The 18,593-nt window shown below is 51.9% G+C and overlaps 1 protein-coding gene across 1 annotated transcript; it reads right to left on the bottom strand.

Moving 5' to 3' along the window:
- Positions 1-3,799: 3,799 nt before the first annotated feature.
- Positions 3,800-15,122, bottom strand: FARSA (phenylalanyl-tRNA synthetase subunit alpha). Its single transcript, XM_010361623.2, has 13 exons — positions 14,953-15,122; positions 11,364-11,501; positions 11,181-11,279; positions 10,984-11,102; positions 9,966-10,058; positions 9,747-9,875; positions 9,554-9,669; positions 6,387-6,471; positions 6,201-6,300; positions 5,936-6,104; positions 5,747-5,824; positions 5,448-5,562; positions 3,800-4,207 (listed from the first exon to the last, which is right to left on the bottom strand). The coding sequence occupies exons 1-13, from the start codon at positions 15,097-15,099 to the stop codon at positions 4,069-4,071; spliced, it is 1,527 nt and encodes a 508-aa protein (XP_010359925.2). The 5' UTR covers positions 15,100-15,122; the 3' UTR covers positions 3,800-4,068.
- Positions 15,123-18,593: the final 3,471 nt, after the last annotated feature.

Here is an 18,593-nt window from a genome sequence, read left to right as displayed (position 1 = left end):
TCAGGAGGGAGGACAAGGAGGGAGGATAAGGAGTGAACAGATTGTCCTCCTGCCGACCCTTCAACCCTGGGCACCTCTATGTGCCGCTGCGGGACGGTGGGGACCCGCAGGAGAGACAGGCTGGGCTGGGCAGGTGCCATGAGGGCAGGGGCGTGGGGTGAAAGGACACTCTGTCCCTAGGGGACACCTGGACACCAGACCTAGAGCGGCCGGGTGAGGGCAGGGCTGTAGGAATGTAACTGGGGGACCTGGGCTCCTAACTAGTATGTGTGTTGGCTGGAGTCCTTCCAGAAAGAAGAGGTAGGAGAAAAGAAATGAGGCCGGGGGCGGTGGCTCACGCCTGTAATCCCAGCACTTTGGGAGGCCGAGGCGGGCGGATCACGAGGTCAGGAGTTCGAGAACAGCCTGGGCAATATGGTGAAACCCCGTCTCTACTAAAAATACAAAAATTAGCTGACGTGGTTGGGGCATGTCTATAATCCCAGCTACTTGGGAGAAAAGAAATGAAAGAAACGGGTGCGGTGCGTGGGTGTGTGTGCCTTTCTCTACTCCATTTCGGCCACGCGCCATGTGTGGAAATCAGACCGTCAGTGCGTCAGTCAGGGCCGGGTTCAGTCAGTCAGGAAATTTGGGGCCAGGCCTGATGAGAGGCAGCCCCAGTAGCAAAGGACAAGGGGCCGGGCTCGGGTCCGCTGGAGAAGGCTGGGATCGCAGCCGTTCCCTGCCCATCTGTCCGCCCGCCCCACGCGCGTGAAGGAAACAAGCGTCGCGTACTCCCTGTCGCTCCATTACGTATTTTCCCGCCTTCCAGCTCGCACCGTCTGCGCATGTGCCGACCCGCCCCTGGTCTGCTCAGCTCCGGCGCGTGCTTGTTGTGCGACTCATGCTCCCGGCCCCGCCCCCTTTGAGAACTTGCACAGCCAATGGGGCGGGGCCGACCGTTAGGCGGCAGTTTCGTGGTCCCGGGGCTGCGCGCGCAATAGGCGCTGCTGGAGAACAGGAGGCTAAGCTCTGTGTGCGCGTGTGTGCCCCTGTGAGGCTCCAGGGTCACACGCAGCGCTCAGGTTATAGGGATCTCAAAGAGTCCTGTATTTATTCTGTACATCTAATTTCATCCACTCTGCCTTGGAAAATATTCTCAATAACAATTTTTTTTTTTGAGACAAGGTCTTGGTCTGTCGTCCAGGCTGGAGTGCAGTGGTGCGATCATACCTCACTGCAGCCTCCACCTCCCAGGTAGCTGGGACTACCAGTGTCATCCACCACGCTCTTTTATTTATTTATTTATTTATTTTGAGACGGAGTCTCGCTCCATCACCCAGGCTGCAGTACAGTGGAGCAATCTCGGCTCACTGCAAGCTCCGCCTCCCGGGTTCACGCCATTCTCCTGCCTCAGCCTCTCAAGTAGCTGGGACCACAGGTGCCCGCCACCACGCCCGGCTAATTTTGTTTTTGTATTTTTAGTAAAGACAGGGTTAGCCAGGATGGCCTCTATCTTCTGACCTCGTGATCTGTCCGCCTTGGCCTCCCAAAGTGTTGGGATTACAGGCGTGAGCCACGGCGCCAGGCCATGCCCTTCTAATTTAAAAGTATTTTTCTGGCAGGAAGCGGTGGCTCACGCCTGTAATCCCAGTACTTTGGGAGGCTGCAGTGGGTGTATCACTTAAGGTCATGAGTTCAAGACCAGCCTGGCCAAAATGGCGAAACCCTGTCTCTACTAAAACTACAAAAATTAGCCGGGAGTGGTGGCAGGCACCCGTAGTCCTAGCTACTCGAGAGGGTGAGGCAGAATTGCTTGAATCCAGGAAGCGGAGGTTGCAGTGAGCTGCGATCATGCCACTGCACTCCAGCCTGGGTGACAGAGTGAGGCTCCGTCTCAAAAATAAATAAATAAATAAACAAAACACATATACACATAATTATATGTATTTTTTCCTGTAGAAATGAGAATTCTCTGTGCTGAGCCCAGGCTGATCTCCAACTCCTGGGCTCAACCATCCTCCTGTCTTGGTTTCCCAAAGTGCTGTCTCAAAAAAATAAGAAATTATCTGACCTACCCTATTGACTGTAGGTCATAAGACCTCCGTTTCAAAGAAGCTTCTGCCCCACACAAGGCCTACCTATCTAGATTCTTCTTGGTCTCTCTGAGCATGCATTCCTCAGATTCCAAGAAGAATCTAGATAAACAGGCCTTGCTGGGTTTCCCGACGAAGCCTATTAGTATTAGACAACCCCCCACCTTTTTTTTTGAGTCTTGCTCTGTTGTCCTGGCGACACTGGAATGCAGTGGCGAGATCTCAACTCACTGCAACCTTGGCCTCCCGGGTTCAAGCAATTCTCAGCCAACCGAGTAGCCGGGATTACAGATGCACCATGCCCGGCTAATTTTTGTTATTTTTAGTAGAGATGGGGTTTTTCCATGTTGCCCAGGCTGGTCTCAAACTCCTGACCTCAAGTGATCCACCTGCCTCAGCCTCCCAAAGTGTTGGGATTACAAGCGTGAACCATAACACACCCTTTTCGTCCAATTAGATTTCTACTTGGGTGTTCAAACTTTGTTGAACCTAAGCATAAGACACTTTTCATTAATCAGGCATGGTGGCAGGCATGTATAATCCCAGCTATTTAGGAAGCTGAGGCAGGAAAATCCCTTGAGGCTGCAGTGAGCCAAGATCGCCCGTACACTCCAGCCCGGGCAACAGAGCCAGACTCCATTTCAAAACAAAACAGTTTCCCCTTATCTCTGGGTCTTCATTCTGAAGGCTTGTCAGGTAACACTATGATCAAATACATTCGTATTCCTTTTCTCTTATTAATCTGCCTTTTGTCAGTAATTTTTAGTGAAACTTCAGAGAGCAATAAGGAAGCTTTCTCTTCATCCCAACACAGCTGAGGTTCAGATTTGATGGAAATGGCAACAGATTTCAGGGTACTTGTGTTTATTTAGACACATAAATATGTATTTATTTAATGACAGGGTCTCACTCTGTTGCCCAGGCTGGAGTGCAGTGGTCGAGCTCATTGCAGCCTCGACCTCCAAGGCTAAAGTGATCTACCCGAGTCTCTGGAGTACCTGGGATTATAGGCATGAGCCACCATGCTGAGCTAATTTTTGTTTTTTGGGGACAGGTCTCTTTCCAGCCTACGCTGGAGTGCAGTGGTATGATCTTGGCTCCCTACAACCTCCACCTCCTGGGTTCAAGCGATTCTCCCACCTCAGCCTCCCAAGTAGCTGGGACTACAGGTGCCTGCCACCATGCCTAATTTTTATTTTTTATTTTTTTGAAACAAGAGTCTTGTTCTGTCACCCAGGCTGTAGTGCAGTGGCACAATCTTGGCTCACTGCAACCTCTGCCTCTTGGTTCAAGTGATTCTCGTGCTTCAGCCTCCAGAGTAGCTGGAACTACAGGCGCTCGCCACTATGCCAGCTGAGTTTTTTTTTTTTTTGTATTTTTAGTTGAGATGGGTTTTCACACTGTGTTGGCCAGGCTGGTCTCGAACTCCTGACCTCAAGTGATCTGCCTGCCTCGGCTTCCCCAAGTTTTGGGATTACAGGCGTGAGCCACCATGCCCGGCCTAATTTTTTTACTTTTAGTAGAGATGTGGTTTCACCTCTTTGGCCAGGGTGTTCCTGAACTTCTGACCTCAAGTGACCCATCCACCTCGGCCTCCCAAAAGTTCTGGGATTACAGAAGTGAGCCACTGTGCCTGGTCCAGTACCCAGATTTTTGACCATCAAGTGGCACACTGAGCTAGGGGGACCCAACAAGACATCTCACCCCTAAGGAAAGCCACCAGATGGGGGCAACTGCCCACTTTATTAGACAGTAGGTGGCCCACAGGTCTCCTCAGGACCCACCCTCACAGTGGACACACCACACAGGACAACAGAAGGAACCTGCTACCTGGTCCTCTGTCCCTGGGATTCTGGTTCTGGGACAGGTGGGAAAGAGGAAGGTGGGGGCTGGCCTCACAGAGGCCTCATAAATACAAGGTCACTGGCCAGGGATGCAAAGGAGTGCAGCAGCAGGGACTCGGGGAGGATGAGCTGTCCTAGACTGGCCCATGTCACGCAGCTTCCTGTGTGGGAGGGGGCCTCGGCTCAGCATCCAGGCGGCACAGGGGACTGTCGTACACCATCTGCAGGTTCACCTTGTGGCCCACCAGGTCCCGGATGTTGTTGATGCCATATTTGATCATTGTTGGGCTTGTAAGAGAGGGAACAGAGTTTACCATGAGGTCAGCACATGCACTCTTTGGCTTAGGATGGCTCCCATCTTCCTCAGAGGAAAAGTTCAAGTTCTCCCCATGACCCATAGGGCCCTGCGCCAACTCCTCTATCACCTCTCACTCTCTGCCTTCAGCCACACCAGCCTACTCGCGCTTCTCCTAATACAAAAGGCACATTCCCACTTCTGGGCCTTTGAACTGACTGTGACCACTACCTAGAACACCCTTCCCCAGATACCCTCACAGTTTACCCCTTTTCTACCTCCAGATTTTGCTAAGATGGCACTTCTTCTTCCGTGATGCCTTCACTGACCACGTAGTTGCCTTAGCCCTCCCTATACCACTTACTGCCCTGGTACACACTTTTGTCTTTATTTGCTGAGTGCATTTGTGTTTTCAGAGTCTCACTCTATAACCTAGGGTGGAGTGCGGTAGCACAATCTCGGCTCACTGCAACCTCCGCCTCCCAGGTTCAAGTGATTCTCATACCTCAGCCTCATGAGTACCTAGGACTAGGACTACAGACGCACGCAACAGTGCCCGGCTAATTTTTGTAGTTTTAGTAGAGACAGGAGACAGAGTCACACTCTGTTGCCCAGGCTAGAATAGAGTGCAGTGGCATGATCTTGGCTCACTGCAGCCTCTGCCTCCTGGGTTCAAACAATTCTCCTGCCTCAGCCTCCCAAGTAGCTGGGATTACAGGCACCTGCCACCACACCTGGCTAATTTTTATATTTTTAGTAGACACAAGGTTTTGCCATGTTGGTCAGGCTGGCCTCAAACTCCTGACCTCAGGTATACACCTGCCTCAGCCACCCACAGTGCTGGGATTACACGCATGGGCCACCATGCCTGGCCTGTTTTTATTCTTTGTAGAGACGGAGACTTGCTCTATTGCCCAGGTTGATCTCGAACTCCTGGCTCAGGCGATCCTCCTGCCTTGGCCTCCCACAGCACTGGGAGCTACCACACCTGGCCTGATATGCTTGTTGGTCTTGCTAGTTATCATCCTTCTCGCTCCTCTGGGACCCCAGGTTCAGAGGCAGGGACATGAGCTGTCATGTTCACAGCACGGGGCCGGGCATTCAGTTTGTGCTTACTATGAAAGTTTTGTCCATTGGATGAATGAATTGGTGGTGCTGAAACCACGCAGGCCCCTACACCTGGAGAGTTGTTTGAGGCAGCTGGACACCCAGAGTTTCCACCTGGGCACTTACCGCTCCAGGGAGAGGCCCCAGGCAATGACTGACACATTCTCGGGAAGCCCCATGGGCAGCAGCATCTCCGGACGGAAGACCCCGGAGTTTCCGACCTCCACCCACTTCTTCAGGCCTGCAGGCGCAGGACAGAGAAGACAGGGGCAGTGCGTGTTGAGTTTCTGGGCACTGCTGGTACAGGTTCTGGGTCTGGTGGTGAGCTTGGGAGGTGGGGTACAGGTGTGGCAGTGGGGGGACCCAGGCTGAACCATGGTAGCCTGAGACCTCCCTCCCACCCCAGTACCAGGGCCCACCCTGACCTTGGTGGTAGCTGAACACCTCCATGCTGGGCTCTGTGTATGGGTTGTAGGCTGGCTTGAAGCGGAGTTGCGTGATACCTGCAGGGAGTAGGGGCGGGTAGGAGAGCAGGGGTTTGGAGGATAATGCTGGTGATCAACACACCCGCCTGCTGCCGCACCACCACCGCCCACCCCTGCCCCCCTGCTCACCCAGCTTGGTGAAGAATTCCCGCAGAACGCCCATGAGGTGGCCCAGGGTGAGGCCGTGATCCGCCACCACACCCTCGATCTGGTGGAACTCAGCCAGGTGCGTGGCGTCCAGGGTCTCATTCCGGAATACACGGTCAATGGAGAAGTACTTGACCGGCGTGAAGGGCTTCTAGGGGTGACAACCGAGCCCGGCCCAAGTAAGGGTCAGAAGGTCCCTTTGACAACACTCTCTCCCCACTCTGGCCCCCACCTGGGCCAACCGCACCTTTTGGGCAAGGCGATAGAGTGCACGGGCGCTGGCTGATGTGGTGTGGGTACGCAGTAGGTTTTTCCGGGCCTCATCCAGCTTCCAGGTATACTTGTACCTTCAGGAGGGAAGGTGGGAAGTCCATGCAATGGCCCAGGGGTCCCCAGCTTCCTTCCCTTCCATACCAGGTGAGTCCTGCCTCACCCCTGTGAGCCATAGCCGCCCTGAGAGTGGGTCCGCTTGACCCGCTGGACGTAGTCCATTGGGAGCTGCAGGGCCTCAGCTGGATCTGGGCAGGACAGAGCAACATCAGGTCAGTCAACGAGCATTTCTCTTTTTTTTTTTTTTCAGACAGGGTCTCACTCTGTTGCCCAGGCTGGAGTGTAGTGGTGCAATCTGGGCTTACTGCAACCTCTGCCTCCCAGGTTCAAGCGATTCTCGTGCCTCAGTTTTCTCATTTGTGTGTATTTTTTTCTTTTCTTTTCTTTTTTTTTCTTTATGAGACGGAGTCTTGTTCGATCACCCCAGCTAAAGTGCAATGGCTCAATCTTGGCTCACTGCAACCTCCCAAGTAGCTGGTATTACAGGTGCCCGCCACCACACCCGGGTAACTTTTGTATTTTTAGTAGAGGTGGGGTTTCGCCATGTTGGTCAGGGTGGTCTCGAACTGCTGACCTCAGGTGATCCACATGCCTCAGCCTTCCAGAGTATTGGGATTATAGGCGAGAGCCACTGCACCTGGGCTTTATTTATTTACATATGTATGTATGCATTTATTTATTTATTTAGAGATGCAGTCTTGCTCCACCTCCCGGGTTCACACCATTCTCCTGCCTCAGCCTCCCCAGTAGCTAGGGCTACAGGCGCCCACCACCACACCCGGCTAATTTTTTGTATTTTTATAGTAGAGACGGGGTTTCATCATGTTAGCCAGGATGGTCTCGATCTCCTGACCTTGTGATCCGCCCACCTCAGCCTCCCAAAGTGCTAGGATTACAGGCATGAGCCACTACGCCTGGCCCTAAGATGGAATCTTGCTCCGCTGCCCAGGCTGGAGTGCAGTGGCACACTATCGGCTCACTGCAACCTCTTCCTCCCAGGTTCAAGCAGTTCTCCTGCCTCAGCCTCCCGAGTAGCTGGGATTACAGAAGTGTGCCACCACACCCAGCTAATTTTTTATATTTGGTAGACATGGGGTTTTACCATGTTGGCCAGGCTGGTCTCAAATTCCTGACTTCAAGTGATCTGCCTGCCTGGGCCTCCCAAAGTGCTGGGATTATGCCACTGCGCCCGGCCTTTTGTTTTCTTTTTTTTAAGGTACAGAGTCTTGCTCTGTTGCTTGGCCTGCAGTGCAGTGATGCAATCATAGCTCACTGCAGCCTCAAACTCCCAGGCTCAAGCAATCCTTCACCTCAGCCTCCTGAGTAGCTACAACTACAGGCATGCACCACCATGCCCAGCTAATTTTTTTTGTAAGATGGGGTCTTTCTATGTTGCTCAGACTGATCTCAAACTCCTGGGCTCAAGCAATCCTCCTCCCTTGGCCTCCCCAACAGTGGGATTATACCCACTGAGCCTGGCCAAGTTTCCTTCTTTGTAAAAAGGGGTAATAGTAGTGCTTCCAGTAGTTGACAGGAAGATTAGAATAGTGGCTAGCATGTGATGAGTGCTTAGTAAGTTTTGGGTGCTACGACAATGATGACAAGAATGATGTTGCTCCTCCTGGCCAGGTAAGCTGGCACCCAATGACCTCAACTGCCCTCTTGGTCAGGAAGGCCACCCCATTGTGGGAAGTCATTCCATTCCGGACAGTGCTAAGGGCATTGAAAGAAAGAAATGTGACAGAATAATAAACACTAGGGGTGAAGGGCTTCTGTAGAACTGGGGGTGAGCCTGGGAGTGTTAGGCTGGCCTGTCTCTGGTGACACGTGAGCAGAGGTTTGAGGCTGCAGCCTGCCTTGAAGATCTGGGAGAAAACAGCTCTCAGCTAAAGACACAACATAAGCAAAGGCCCTGAGGTGTGCACAGCCTGGAATGCTCAAAGAAGACATGCAGGCAGGCAGGGTGTAGGGGCTCACACCTGTAATCCCAGCACTTTGGGAGGCTGAGGCAAGAGGATTGAGCTCAGGAGTTCGAGACCAGCCTGCGCAACATAGAACAAGACAAAACAATACAAAAATACGCTAATTTTTAGCTAGGCATGGTCACTCACGCCTGTAATCCTAGCACTTTGGGAGGCCAAGGCAGGAGGAATACTTGAGGTCAGGGGTTCGAGACCAGCCTGGCCAACATGGCGAAACCCCGTAAAAACACAAAAATTAGCCAGGCATGGTGGTACACGCCTGTAATCCCAGCTACGCGGGAGGCAGAGGCAGGAGAATCGCTTGAACCCGGGAGGCAGTTTGCAGTGATCCAAGATCGTGCCACTGCACTCCAGCTTGGGCGACAGAGTGAGACCCTGTCTCAAAAAAAAAAAAAAGAGGCCAGGCGCGGTGGCTCACGCCTGTAATTCCAGCACTTTGGGAGGCCGAGACGGGCAGATCACGAGGTCAGGAGATCGAGACCATCCTGGCTAACCCGGTGAAACTCCATCTCTACTAAAAAATACAAAAAACTAGCCGGGCGAGGTGGCGGGAGCCTGTAGTCCCAGCTACTCGGGAGGCTGAGGCAGGAGAATGGCATAAACCCGGGAGGCGGAGTTTATGCCTCTCACCCGAGAGTTAGACCCTGTCTCAAAAAAAAAGAAAAGAAAAAAAAAAGACTGGAGGTGACATAATGAGAACAGAGCTTGACACATTCAACAAGGATGGACTTTAATTAATTAATCAATTAATTATTATTATTATTATTATTTTTGAGATGGAGTCTTGCTCTGTCGCCCGAGCTAGAGTGCAGTGGCTGGATCTCAGCTCACTGCAAGCTCCGCCTCCCGGGTTTACGCCATTCTCCTGCCTCAGCCTCCCGAGTAGCTGGGACTACAGGCGCCCGCCACCTTGCCTGGCTAGTTTTTTTTTGTATTTTTAGTAGAGACGGGGTTTCACTGTGTTAGCCAGGATGGTCTCAATCTCCTGACCTCGTGATCTGCCCGTCTCGGCCTCCCAAAGTGCTGGGATTACAGGCTTGAGCCACCTGCGCCCGGCCCTAATTAATTTTTTTAGAGGTAGACTCTTCCCTAGGTTGCCTGAGCTGGATTTGAACTCCTGGGCTCAAGCAATCCTCCTGCCTTGGCTTCCCAAATAGCTGCACTACAGGTGCACACCACCATGCCCAGTTCTAGACCTAATTTGATAAAATGGGATGCCCATCCTATAAAGGCTCTACCCTAGCCTGGTGTCTCTCATGTCTCAGGGAGGCCCTAGGGGCTGACCCACCTCGAAGGAAGAAGGTGTCATGTTGGTCACGGGCTGGGTGCTGCTGGGGCTGGAAGAGGGCGTCAAAGTTCCAGAAGGAGCTCTCAATGAAGTTATAGGTCGGCATCTCGGTGAACCTGGTGGGAGACGCAGCCTGACTGCCCTGCCTGTACCCAGCAGCAGCATCAGGCCCTGCCCCCAGCCCTGTGCTCACCCCATCTCCAGGAAGATCTGTCGGAACTGGGAGCGGACCTTGAGCAGGGGGTGAAGGTGGCCGCTGTCGGGAAGGACACCGTGGGCCAAGAAGTTGTAGGGCTTGAAGGGCCGGTCCCGCCAAGAGCCACTGGGGGAGGATGCAAGAGCCTGGTAAAGGCTGCCTGTCCCCGACCCCTGCCCCAGCTCCCACCCACCCTGACCTGGGGTTACCCCCTACCTAGAGATCATCTCTGGGCTCAGCTCTGTCTCTTGCTTGGAGATGCTGGTACTAAAGGCACTGCCTTTGCTCACCCAGTAGGTCTTCAGGGTCCTGTGGCCAGGGGAACGAAGAAGATGCCACTGCTATCTCCTCCGAGAGGACTTCCTTGATCTCCCGCCTGATGAGGATCCCCACGCTACCTACCAAGTCACTCTGCTTTATTTCCATCCTGACATTCATCACTACCTGAACTCCTCCTATGCGGCCATGTCCTATCTCCCGTATGCACTTACTCATTCATTCAAAAAATGCTTATTAAGAACCTACTGTGTGCCAGAGTCCGTTCAAGGTGCTAAGTACACGACTGAGTGATGAAATTAGGGAAAGTCTAGCAGATTTATTCTGTGCCAGGCTCTGTTCTGCGAAAGTGTCCCCACAAGCCCCTGAAAGAGGGCAGTGTTTTTGGTTTTTTCCTTTTTCTTTTTTGAGATGGAGTTTCACTCTTGTGTACTTCAATTATGCATCCCAGCTCTAGTCTCTTCAATTAGGCATCCCAGCTTTAGTCTCTTCTCTCTGCCACTCTGTGTCTGCTCAAAGGGGACATTTGTTCTGTGAGAGGACAGCCCCTAGCCCATCTAGGTTCCAGGAGCCTGTCCAGCGTGTGTTCATTAAACTTCGGACCACACTAAGGACAGTGAAAGAAATGAACAAGCACCAAAGATGGAGACTGGGGATGATGGGCTTCATGGAACTCAAGAGGAGAGGAGGGGTGGCAGGGTGGCCTCTTTAAGCAGACGCAGGATAGAGACTTGATGAGGAGCTGACCTTAAAGATCAGAGGGAAACAGTTCTCAGCAGAAGGGTCCTCATGGACAAAGACCCCGAGGCACACAGGCTTGACAACTATGGCATTAAGCGAGCTGGGAGGAAACTGGCCACATCTGTGCCTGGTGTGGGCAAGGTGTCTCCCTCCCACCATGCCTCCACCATGCCACGCAGGTGGTGGGGGCCTGAGTCTGCAGGGGGCACCCACTCACACTTCAGCCAACAGCTTCCTCTTCCTCAGCTCGCTCCTCTCCTTCTCCCCCAGCTTCTCAGCCTGTCCCCCCTGGACCAGCTGGAGCCGCCGCTGCACCTCGTCCTCCATGCTGTCCACCTGCCGGGATAAGGGGTGTGAGGGCCAGGGGTCCACGTGCCCGTCCACCTGCCCCCTGGCCAGCCTGCAGGAACGCACCACTCGGAACACCCAGGGCCCGTCGGCTGCACTCTTGTCCACCCGGATCCACTTGTTGGACATGGCCTTGCTGAAGCCCACTTTGCCACTGGGCAGTCGCTGGAAAAGAGAGGCTGCAGTGAGTGGGGCACCAGGGCCACCTTCACCCTACCACTCACTCCCCGTTCACCCCACAGCTCCTACCATAAGCTCGCTCTGGGCCAGGCCCTCCGGGGGGATGCTTCGAAACACACGGGCCTCATGGCTGCCCTCCCGGGCAATCTCCTCACCCTCCGCAGTAAGCTCCCAGCGCTTGGTGGACCGAAGTTCAGCCTCTATGATCTAGAGGGAAATGGCGGGGCAGGCGGGGGGGTCCAGGCAGCGGTGAGGCTCAGAGTCAGGCACCCCCTTTCTGCAGCACTGGGTCCCAGGTTCAAAGCATAGCCTTTGAAGCTGGCTTCACATCCCAGCTATGCAACTTTACAGCCAAGTGGTCTCAAGGGAAAGACCTTGTTGTGTCTCCATTTCCCTTATGTAACACAGGGGTAATAATAATGATAGTTTACACCTCCCTGGGTAAAGTATACCACTAAGGATGTTACCTGGCGGAGGACAAATTCTTACTGTCAGTTTTGAACCTGTGACAGATTTTAAGGTGAAAAATTAGGTGAACTGATTCGTCTTCACATTTTTTCTTTGTTTTTGTTTTCATTGAGAGGGGGCCTAACCCTGTCACTAGGCTGGGGTGCAGTCGTGTGATCACAGCTCACTGCAGCCTCGAACTCCTGGACTCAAGTGATCCTTCCGCCTCAGCCTCCCGAGTAGCTGGGACTACAGGCACGTGCCACCACACTTGGTTAATTTTTAAATTACCTTTTTTTTTGTGAGATGGAGTCTCGCTTTGTCGCCGAGGCTGGAATGCAGTGACGCGATCTCGGCTCACTGCAACCTCCGCCTCCCGGGTTCAAACAATTATCTGCCTCAGCCTCCGGAGTAGCTGGGATTGCAGGTGTGCGCCACCATGACCTGCTAATTTTTTATAGATTTCTTTTTTTTTTTTTTTCTGAGACGGAGTCTTGCTCTGTCGCCCAGGCTGGAGTGCAGTGGCCAGATCTCAGCTCACTATAAGCTCCGACTCCCGGGTTTACGCCGTTCTCCTGCCTCAGCCTCCCGCGTAGCTGGGACTACAGGCGCCCGCCACCTCGCCCGGCTAATCTTTTGTATTTTTTAGTAGAGACGGGGTTTCACCGTGTTAGCCAGGATGGTCTCGATCTCCTGACCTCGTGATCCGCCTGTCTCGGCCTCCCAAAGTGCTGGGATTACAGGCTTGAGCCACCGCGCCCGGCCTTTTTTTTTTTTTTTTTTTTTTTTTTGAGACAGAGTCTCGCTCTGTCGCCCAGGCTGGAGTGCAGTGGTCAGATCTCAGCTCACTCTGCAAGCTCCGCCTCCCGGGTTTATGCCATTCTCCTGCCTCAGCCTCCCGAGTAGCTGGGACCACAGGCACCCGCCACCTCGCCCGGCTAGTTTTTTTGGTACTTTTTAGTAGAGACGGGGTTTCACCATGTTAGCCAGGATGGTCTTGATCTCCTGACCTCGTGATCCGCCCGTCTGGGCCTCCCAAAGTGCTGGGATTACAGGCGTGAGCCACCGAGCCCGGCAGACCTGCTAATTGTTGTATTTTCAGTAGAGATGGGGTTTTGCCATGTTGGCCAGGCTGATCTCAAATTCCTGACCTTGTAATCGGCCAGCTCGGCCTCCCAAAGTGCTGGGATTACAGGCGTGAGCCACCGCACCCAGCCCTTTAAATTACTTTTTAAAGACAGGGTGTTGTTATGTTGTCCAGGCTGGTCTCAAACTCCTGGTCACAAGTGATTCTCCTTCCTCAGCCTCCCAAAGTGCTGGCATTATGGGCATGAGCCACCACGCCCAACCTGTCTCCATGTTTAAATGTTCACATGTCAGTGCCCAGAATGTCAGACAAGGGCCCTGGAGGTACACATTACAAACAAAAACTGAGGTTCCAGGTCCAGAGTCACGAAGAAAAGGACAAAAAGGATAAGTAGAGTGCACAGGACCTGGCTCCCACTTCGTTCTAATCCCAACTCTGCCCTTCATTTCCTGTGTGACCTCGGGAAAGTTGCTTAACCTCTGAGCGACTCTTCTCATCCATAAGAGAAAGGTGTGATGGGTTCTACCTCAGATGATTTTAAGGAGTAGCTAAATTAATACTCAGAAAGAATATATAGTGCCTACTATGTGACAACTCCTGCATAAATTCTATTTTTTTTTTTTCGAGATGGAGTCTCGCTCTGTTGCCCAGGCTGGAGGGCAGTGGTGTGATCTTGGCTCACTGCAACCTCCACCTCCCAGGTTCAAACAATTATCTGTCTCAGCCTCTCAAGTAGCTGGGATTACAGGCGCCCACCACCATGCCTGGCTAAATTTTTTGTATTTTTAGTAGAGACGGGGTTTCACCATCTTGGCCAGGCTGGTCTTGAACTCCTGACCTTGTGATCCACCCGCCTCGGCCTCCCAAAGTGCTGGGATTACAGGGGTCAGCCACTGCACCCGGCATAAATTCTAACTACTATAATTATTTTTATGGCTATTACTGTCTGTCATTAGATTTAACCTCACCTCTTTATATTATTTAACCCTCTGTGACGTATACAAATGTCAAATCATATTGATCAAAGCACTGTCACCCAACAGAACACAGCTGCCATCTCTCCTTTGCATTGAGGACTATGGGCTCTGCAGCCTGAGTGCCTAATTTCAAATCTGGGTTCATCGGCCTCTTCTATTCACACTGATTATGTTACTGACCATCAGTTGTCACATCTGCAAAATGGGAATAACATGGCCATCAGCCAGGATTATAGAATGAATTGGACAAACAAGCTGAGACCAAAGTGGGGCACAGAACATGAGCTCTATGGATAAACAGCCCAGATCCTGGCCTCATGGATCTAGCCTTCTGGGTGGCCCACGGGCCCCTCAGCATCCTCCTCCTGTGACTCTGTCACTGTCCACTTGCCCAAGTCAGAAGGCTGGACTTCATCGGTGTGCCCCCTGCCTTGTCCTGAATCCCATGCCTTCCCCACCTCCCCCAAGCTGCCTTCCCATAGCCAGACATCATGCCATCCAGCTTGGTTAAGTGCCAGCTTCTGCTTTCATCCCTTCACCTCCTGTCCTGTCCCTGCCAGTTATTCCCAAAGGTGATGTGGATAGCACACTCATCTGACCGGGCTCTAGCTCCTGCTATGGCTCCCCAGTTCTCTCGTGAGGTAAAGACCTAAGAGGCCTTGCAATTACAGCTATGCTGGTCTCCCTCGCCGCCTGCCATCCCCGAAGATCTCGGCCACTGATCTCTAAAGTGGTATCACTTTCCTCTACAGAGAACCGACTCAGTCATCACCTGCACCAGGCCGCTCTCCCTGACCCCCAAGCCTGGGTCAGCTGTCACAGCTGGGTCCCCTGTGTTCCCCCCATCACTCTAGTTCTTGAAGCACCTTCCTATTAGGTCGCAACCTGCGTGAGGGCAGCAACCGCGTCCTCCTCGTCCGTTATCGTTCCCCCTACCCACGCTGACCGCGCCTCTATAAACGTTTATTGTATGAGGAACATCTGGGCCCTCACTCGTCCCACTTCCCGTCCGCGCATCCTGGGGTGGACACATATACAGCTACCCCAAACTAGGCCTGAGGGAATTTGGTCTGGACGTAGAGCCCTCCTGGCAAGGGGACCGTAGGTACCAAGGGCAAGGCGGCCCGGCATCACGGGCCCGGCTCACCTCGCCCAGCGCCTGAAGGCTCTTCACGGCGCCCACCACCGCTTGGTGCTCCATGCCCAGCTCAGCCGCCAGCTCGGCGCTGTCCAGGCCGCCATCGGACGCCTCCAGCCGCCGGAGCAGCAGTTCCGCCACCGGACCATCCGCCATGGCTGCTTCCAGTGTGCTTAGCGTGTCCCGGCCAGGGCCTGAGCCACCGGAACCGGAATCCGGGGTGTGCATCGCCATCTTGAATGTGTCTAACCGCAGAGCAGGGCTCAATGTGTCGTCATCTTGAGTGTGGTGACGGAGCCTCAGAAGGTGCACTGGACTCAGTTCCCACCTCCACCCTTGCTCCATCAGTGGCGTCTGGTTGACCAGAGAGGAAAATCGGTTATCTCAAGGTCAGAAGCACCGCCCTGTTTTGAGCTTTATCTAGCCTCACTTCGAGCGGGTTTGTGTGACCTTGGACTTAACCCTCTCTGGGTTACAGAAATCTCTGCCCTTCTGGTATTCTCTCTTGCCCTACGAGAGGCGGTGGGTAGTGGGCTCCAGAGATGGTCATTTTGGCGATGTCAGCTACTTTTAAAATTTCAGAGGAAGGCTGGGTAGGTACCATCCCTTTTTATAGAGGGGAAAGGGATTCATCTACTAAGTCAAGGTGGCACCTAACCTGTGTGGACTACCTCCTATGTGGTAGTACTTAGCCCAGAACTAAGTACTTCACGTGTAGTATTTCATTTCTCCCCAAAACTTTATGATGTAGATACTGATAGAACCGCATTACACATATGAGAAAACTGAGGCTCAGAAGGTGGTATGACTTGCCCAAGGTTCTACAGAGAGTTGGTGGAAATTAAGTCATAAATTATAAACCTTCCAGATCCCCCACCCCTGTGCGCTGAGAGCAACGTCGGTGCAAATACTGCATGGCCTAGATTAGCACTGTCCTATAGAAATACAGTGCAAAACATCTTTCTTTTTTGAGACAGGGTCTTGCTCTGTCACCCATGCTGGAGCGCAGTGGCGCAATTATGGCTTACTGCAGCTTTGACTTCCCAGGCTCTAATGATCCTCCAACCTTAGGCTCCTGAGTAGCTGGAACTACAGGTGCGTGCCACCACACGCAGCTTTTTCTATCTTTTTTTTTTTTGGTAAAGATGGGGTTTTGCCATGTTGTCCAGGCTGGTCTCAAACTCCTAGGCTCAGGTTATCCTCCTGCATTGGTCTCCCAAAGCGCTGGCATTACAGGCATGACCCACCGTGCCCAGCCAGCCAGACCCTGACTCTTAAGAAAAAAAAAAGATGACTAATAAAATATTTTGCACTCGGCTGGGCGCGGTGGCTCACACCTGTAATCCCAGCACTTTGGGAGGCCGAGGCGGGCGGATCACCTGAGGTTGGGAGTTTGAGACCAGCCTGACTAACATGGAGAAACCCCATCTCTACTAAAAATACAAAATTAGCAGGGCATGGTGGTGTATGCCTGTAATCTCAGCTACTTGGGAGGCTGAGGCAGGAGAATCGCTAGAACTTGGGAGGCAGAGGTTGCGGTGAGCCGAGATCATGTCATTGCACTCCAGCCTGGACAACAAGGCGAAACTCCATCTCAAAAAAAAAAATAATGCACTTTTTTTCATACTAAATCTTCAAAATCTGATGTGTATTTTACACGTACAATACATCTCAGTTCAGACCAACCACGTTTCAAATGGTCAGTAATCACATGTGGGCAGTGGTGATTTATGTCAGCACAGGTAGATTGGAATCCTAGATCTGCAGGCCAGGCACAGTGACTCATGCCTGTAATCCTAGCACTTTGGGAGGCTGAGGTGGGCGAATCACCTGGGTCAGGAGTTCAAGACCAGCTTGGCCAAGATGGCGAAACCCCATCTCTCAAATTACAAAAATTAGCCGGGTGCGGTGGGGATGCCTGTAATCCCAGCTACTCGGGAAGCTGAGGCAGGAGAATCACTTGAGCCTGGGAGGCGGAGCTTGCAGTGAGCAGAGATTGCACCACTGCACTCCAGCCTGGGTGACAGAGCAAGGCTCTGTCTCAAAAAAAAAAAAAAAAAAGAATTCTAGATCTGCCATTTATGTCATTCAACCAGAAGGTTTAATCTTTCTGTGCCTCAGTTTCTTGCCCACATGGAGATGATTGGAGCCCAGGTTATTGTGAGAATTAAATGCCCACACATATTCACACTGCTTACTAAATGAAGTGTGGCCCACGTTCGAACACTCTTATAAGCAGAACACATTTCTTCCTTTTACATCACAATTATTATTTGAGTCTGCAAAATAGGATTACTCATATCCCCCAGTCCTGACCCTATATGAGGTTCTGTATTCAGGATACATTTCTCAAAGTCTCTTCTCTCCTCCCATTTTTTGTTGATTATTTATTTATTTATTTAGAGAGTGGGTCTCACTCTGTTGCCCAGGCTGTAGTGCAGTGGCATGATCTTGACTGACTGCAGCCTCCACCTCCTGGGCTCAAGTGATCCTCTCACCTCAGCCTCCCAAGTAGCTGGGACTACAGGTATATGCCACCAGTCCAGGCTAATTTTTGTTTTATATATATATATATATATATATGCCAGTTACATATATATATGCCAGGTGTATATAATATAAAACTATATATAACTATATATAAATATAATTAGCCAATTGTTATATGTACAATATATGAGATAGGATATATATATCATATACAATTTATATATTATATATATTATATTTGACATATATATTATGCGTGTATATTTTTTTTTGTAAGAACGAGGTTCCACCACGCTGCCCAGGCTGGTCTTGAACTGCTGGGCTAAAACAATCTGCCTGCCTCAGCTTCCCAAGGTGCTAGGATTACAAGTGTGAACTACCGTGTCCGGCTTATTTTTAATTATTTTTGAGACAGGGTCTTGCTCTGTCTGTTATCCAGGTTAGAGTGTGCAGTGGCAAGAACACAGCTCATGGCAGCCTCAACCTCCTGGTCTCAAGTGATCCTCCTGCCTCAGCCTTCTGAGTAGCTGGGAACACAGGAGGGCGCCACCATGCCTGGCAATTTAAAAAACTTTTTTTGGCTGGGTGCGGTGGCTCACGCCTGTAATCCCAGCACTTTGGGAGGCCGAGGCGGGTGGATCACGAGGTCAGGAGATCGAGACCATCCTGGCTAACATGGTGAAACCCCGTCTCTACTAAAAATACAAAAGCAAAATTAGCTGGGCGTGGTGACGGGCGTCTGTAGTCCCAAATACTCAGGAGGCTGAGGCAGGAGAATGGCGTGAACCCGGGAGGTGGAGCTTGTAGCGAGCCGAGATCGAGATCGCGCCACTGCACTCCAGTCTAGGTGACAGAGCAAGACTCCGTCTCAAAAAAAAAAAAAAAAATTTTTTTGGTAAAGATGGCATCCTGCTATGTTGCCCAGGCTGGTCTTGAACTCCTGGCCTCAAGCGATCCTCCCATCTTGGCCTGCCAAACTGTTGGGATTACAGGCATGAGTCACTGTGCCCAGCCTGCTTTTAGTTAATTTCTACAAGTCCTTCCTTCCTCTCTTCTGTCATGCAGCAAGTAGTTTTTAATCCTGGTCTGTGCCAGATGCTGCAGGTGACACTGGAGGATGCAAAGTGAACAAAACAGGCAGTGTTTAATCTCAGGTAGGA

This window comes from Rhinopithecus roxellana, chromosome 8 (assembly GCF_007565055.1).
Source record: "Rhinopithecus roxellana isolate Shanxi Qingling chromosome 8, ASM756505v1, whole genome shotgun sequence".
NCBI lineage: Eukaryota > Metazoa > Chordata > Mammalia > Primates > Cercopithecidae > Rhinopithecus > Rhinopithecus roxellana.
The sequence above is the reverse complement of the archived record's forward strand: the minus strand, read 5'-3'. Positions and strand labels throughout refer to the sequence as shown.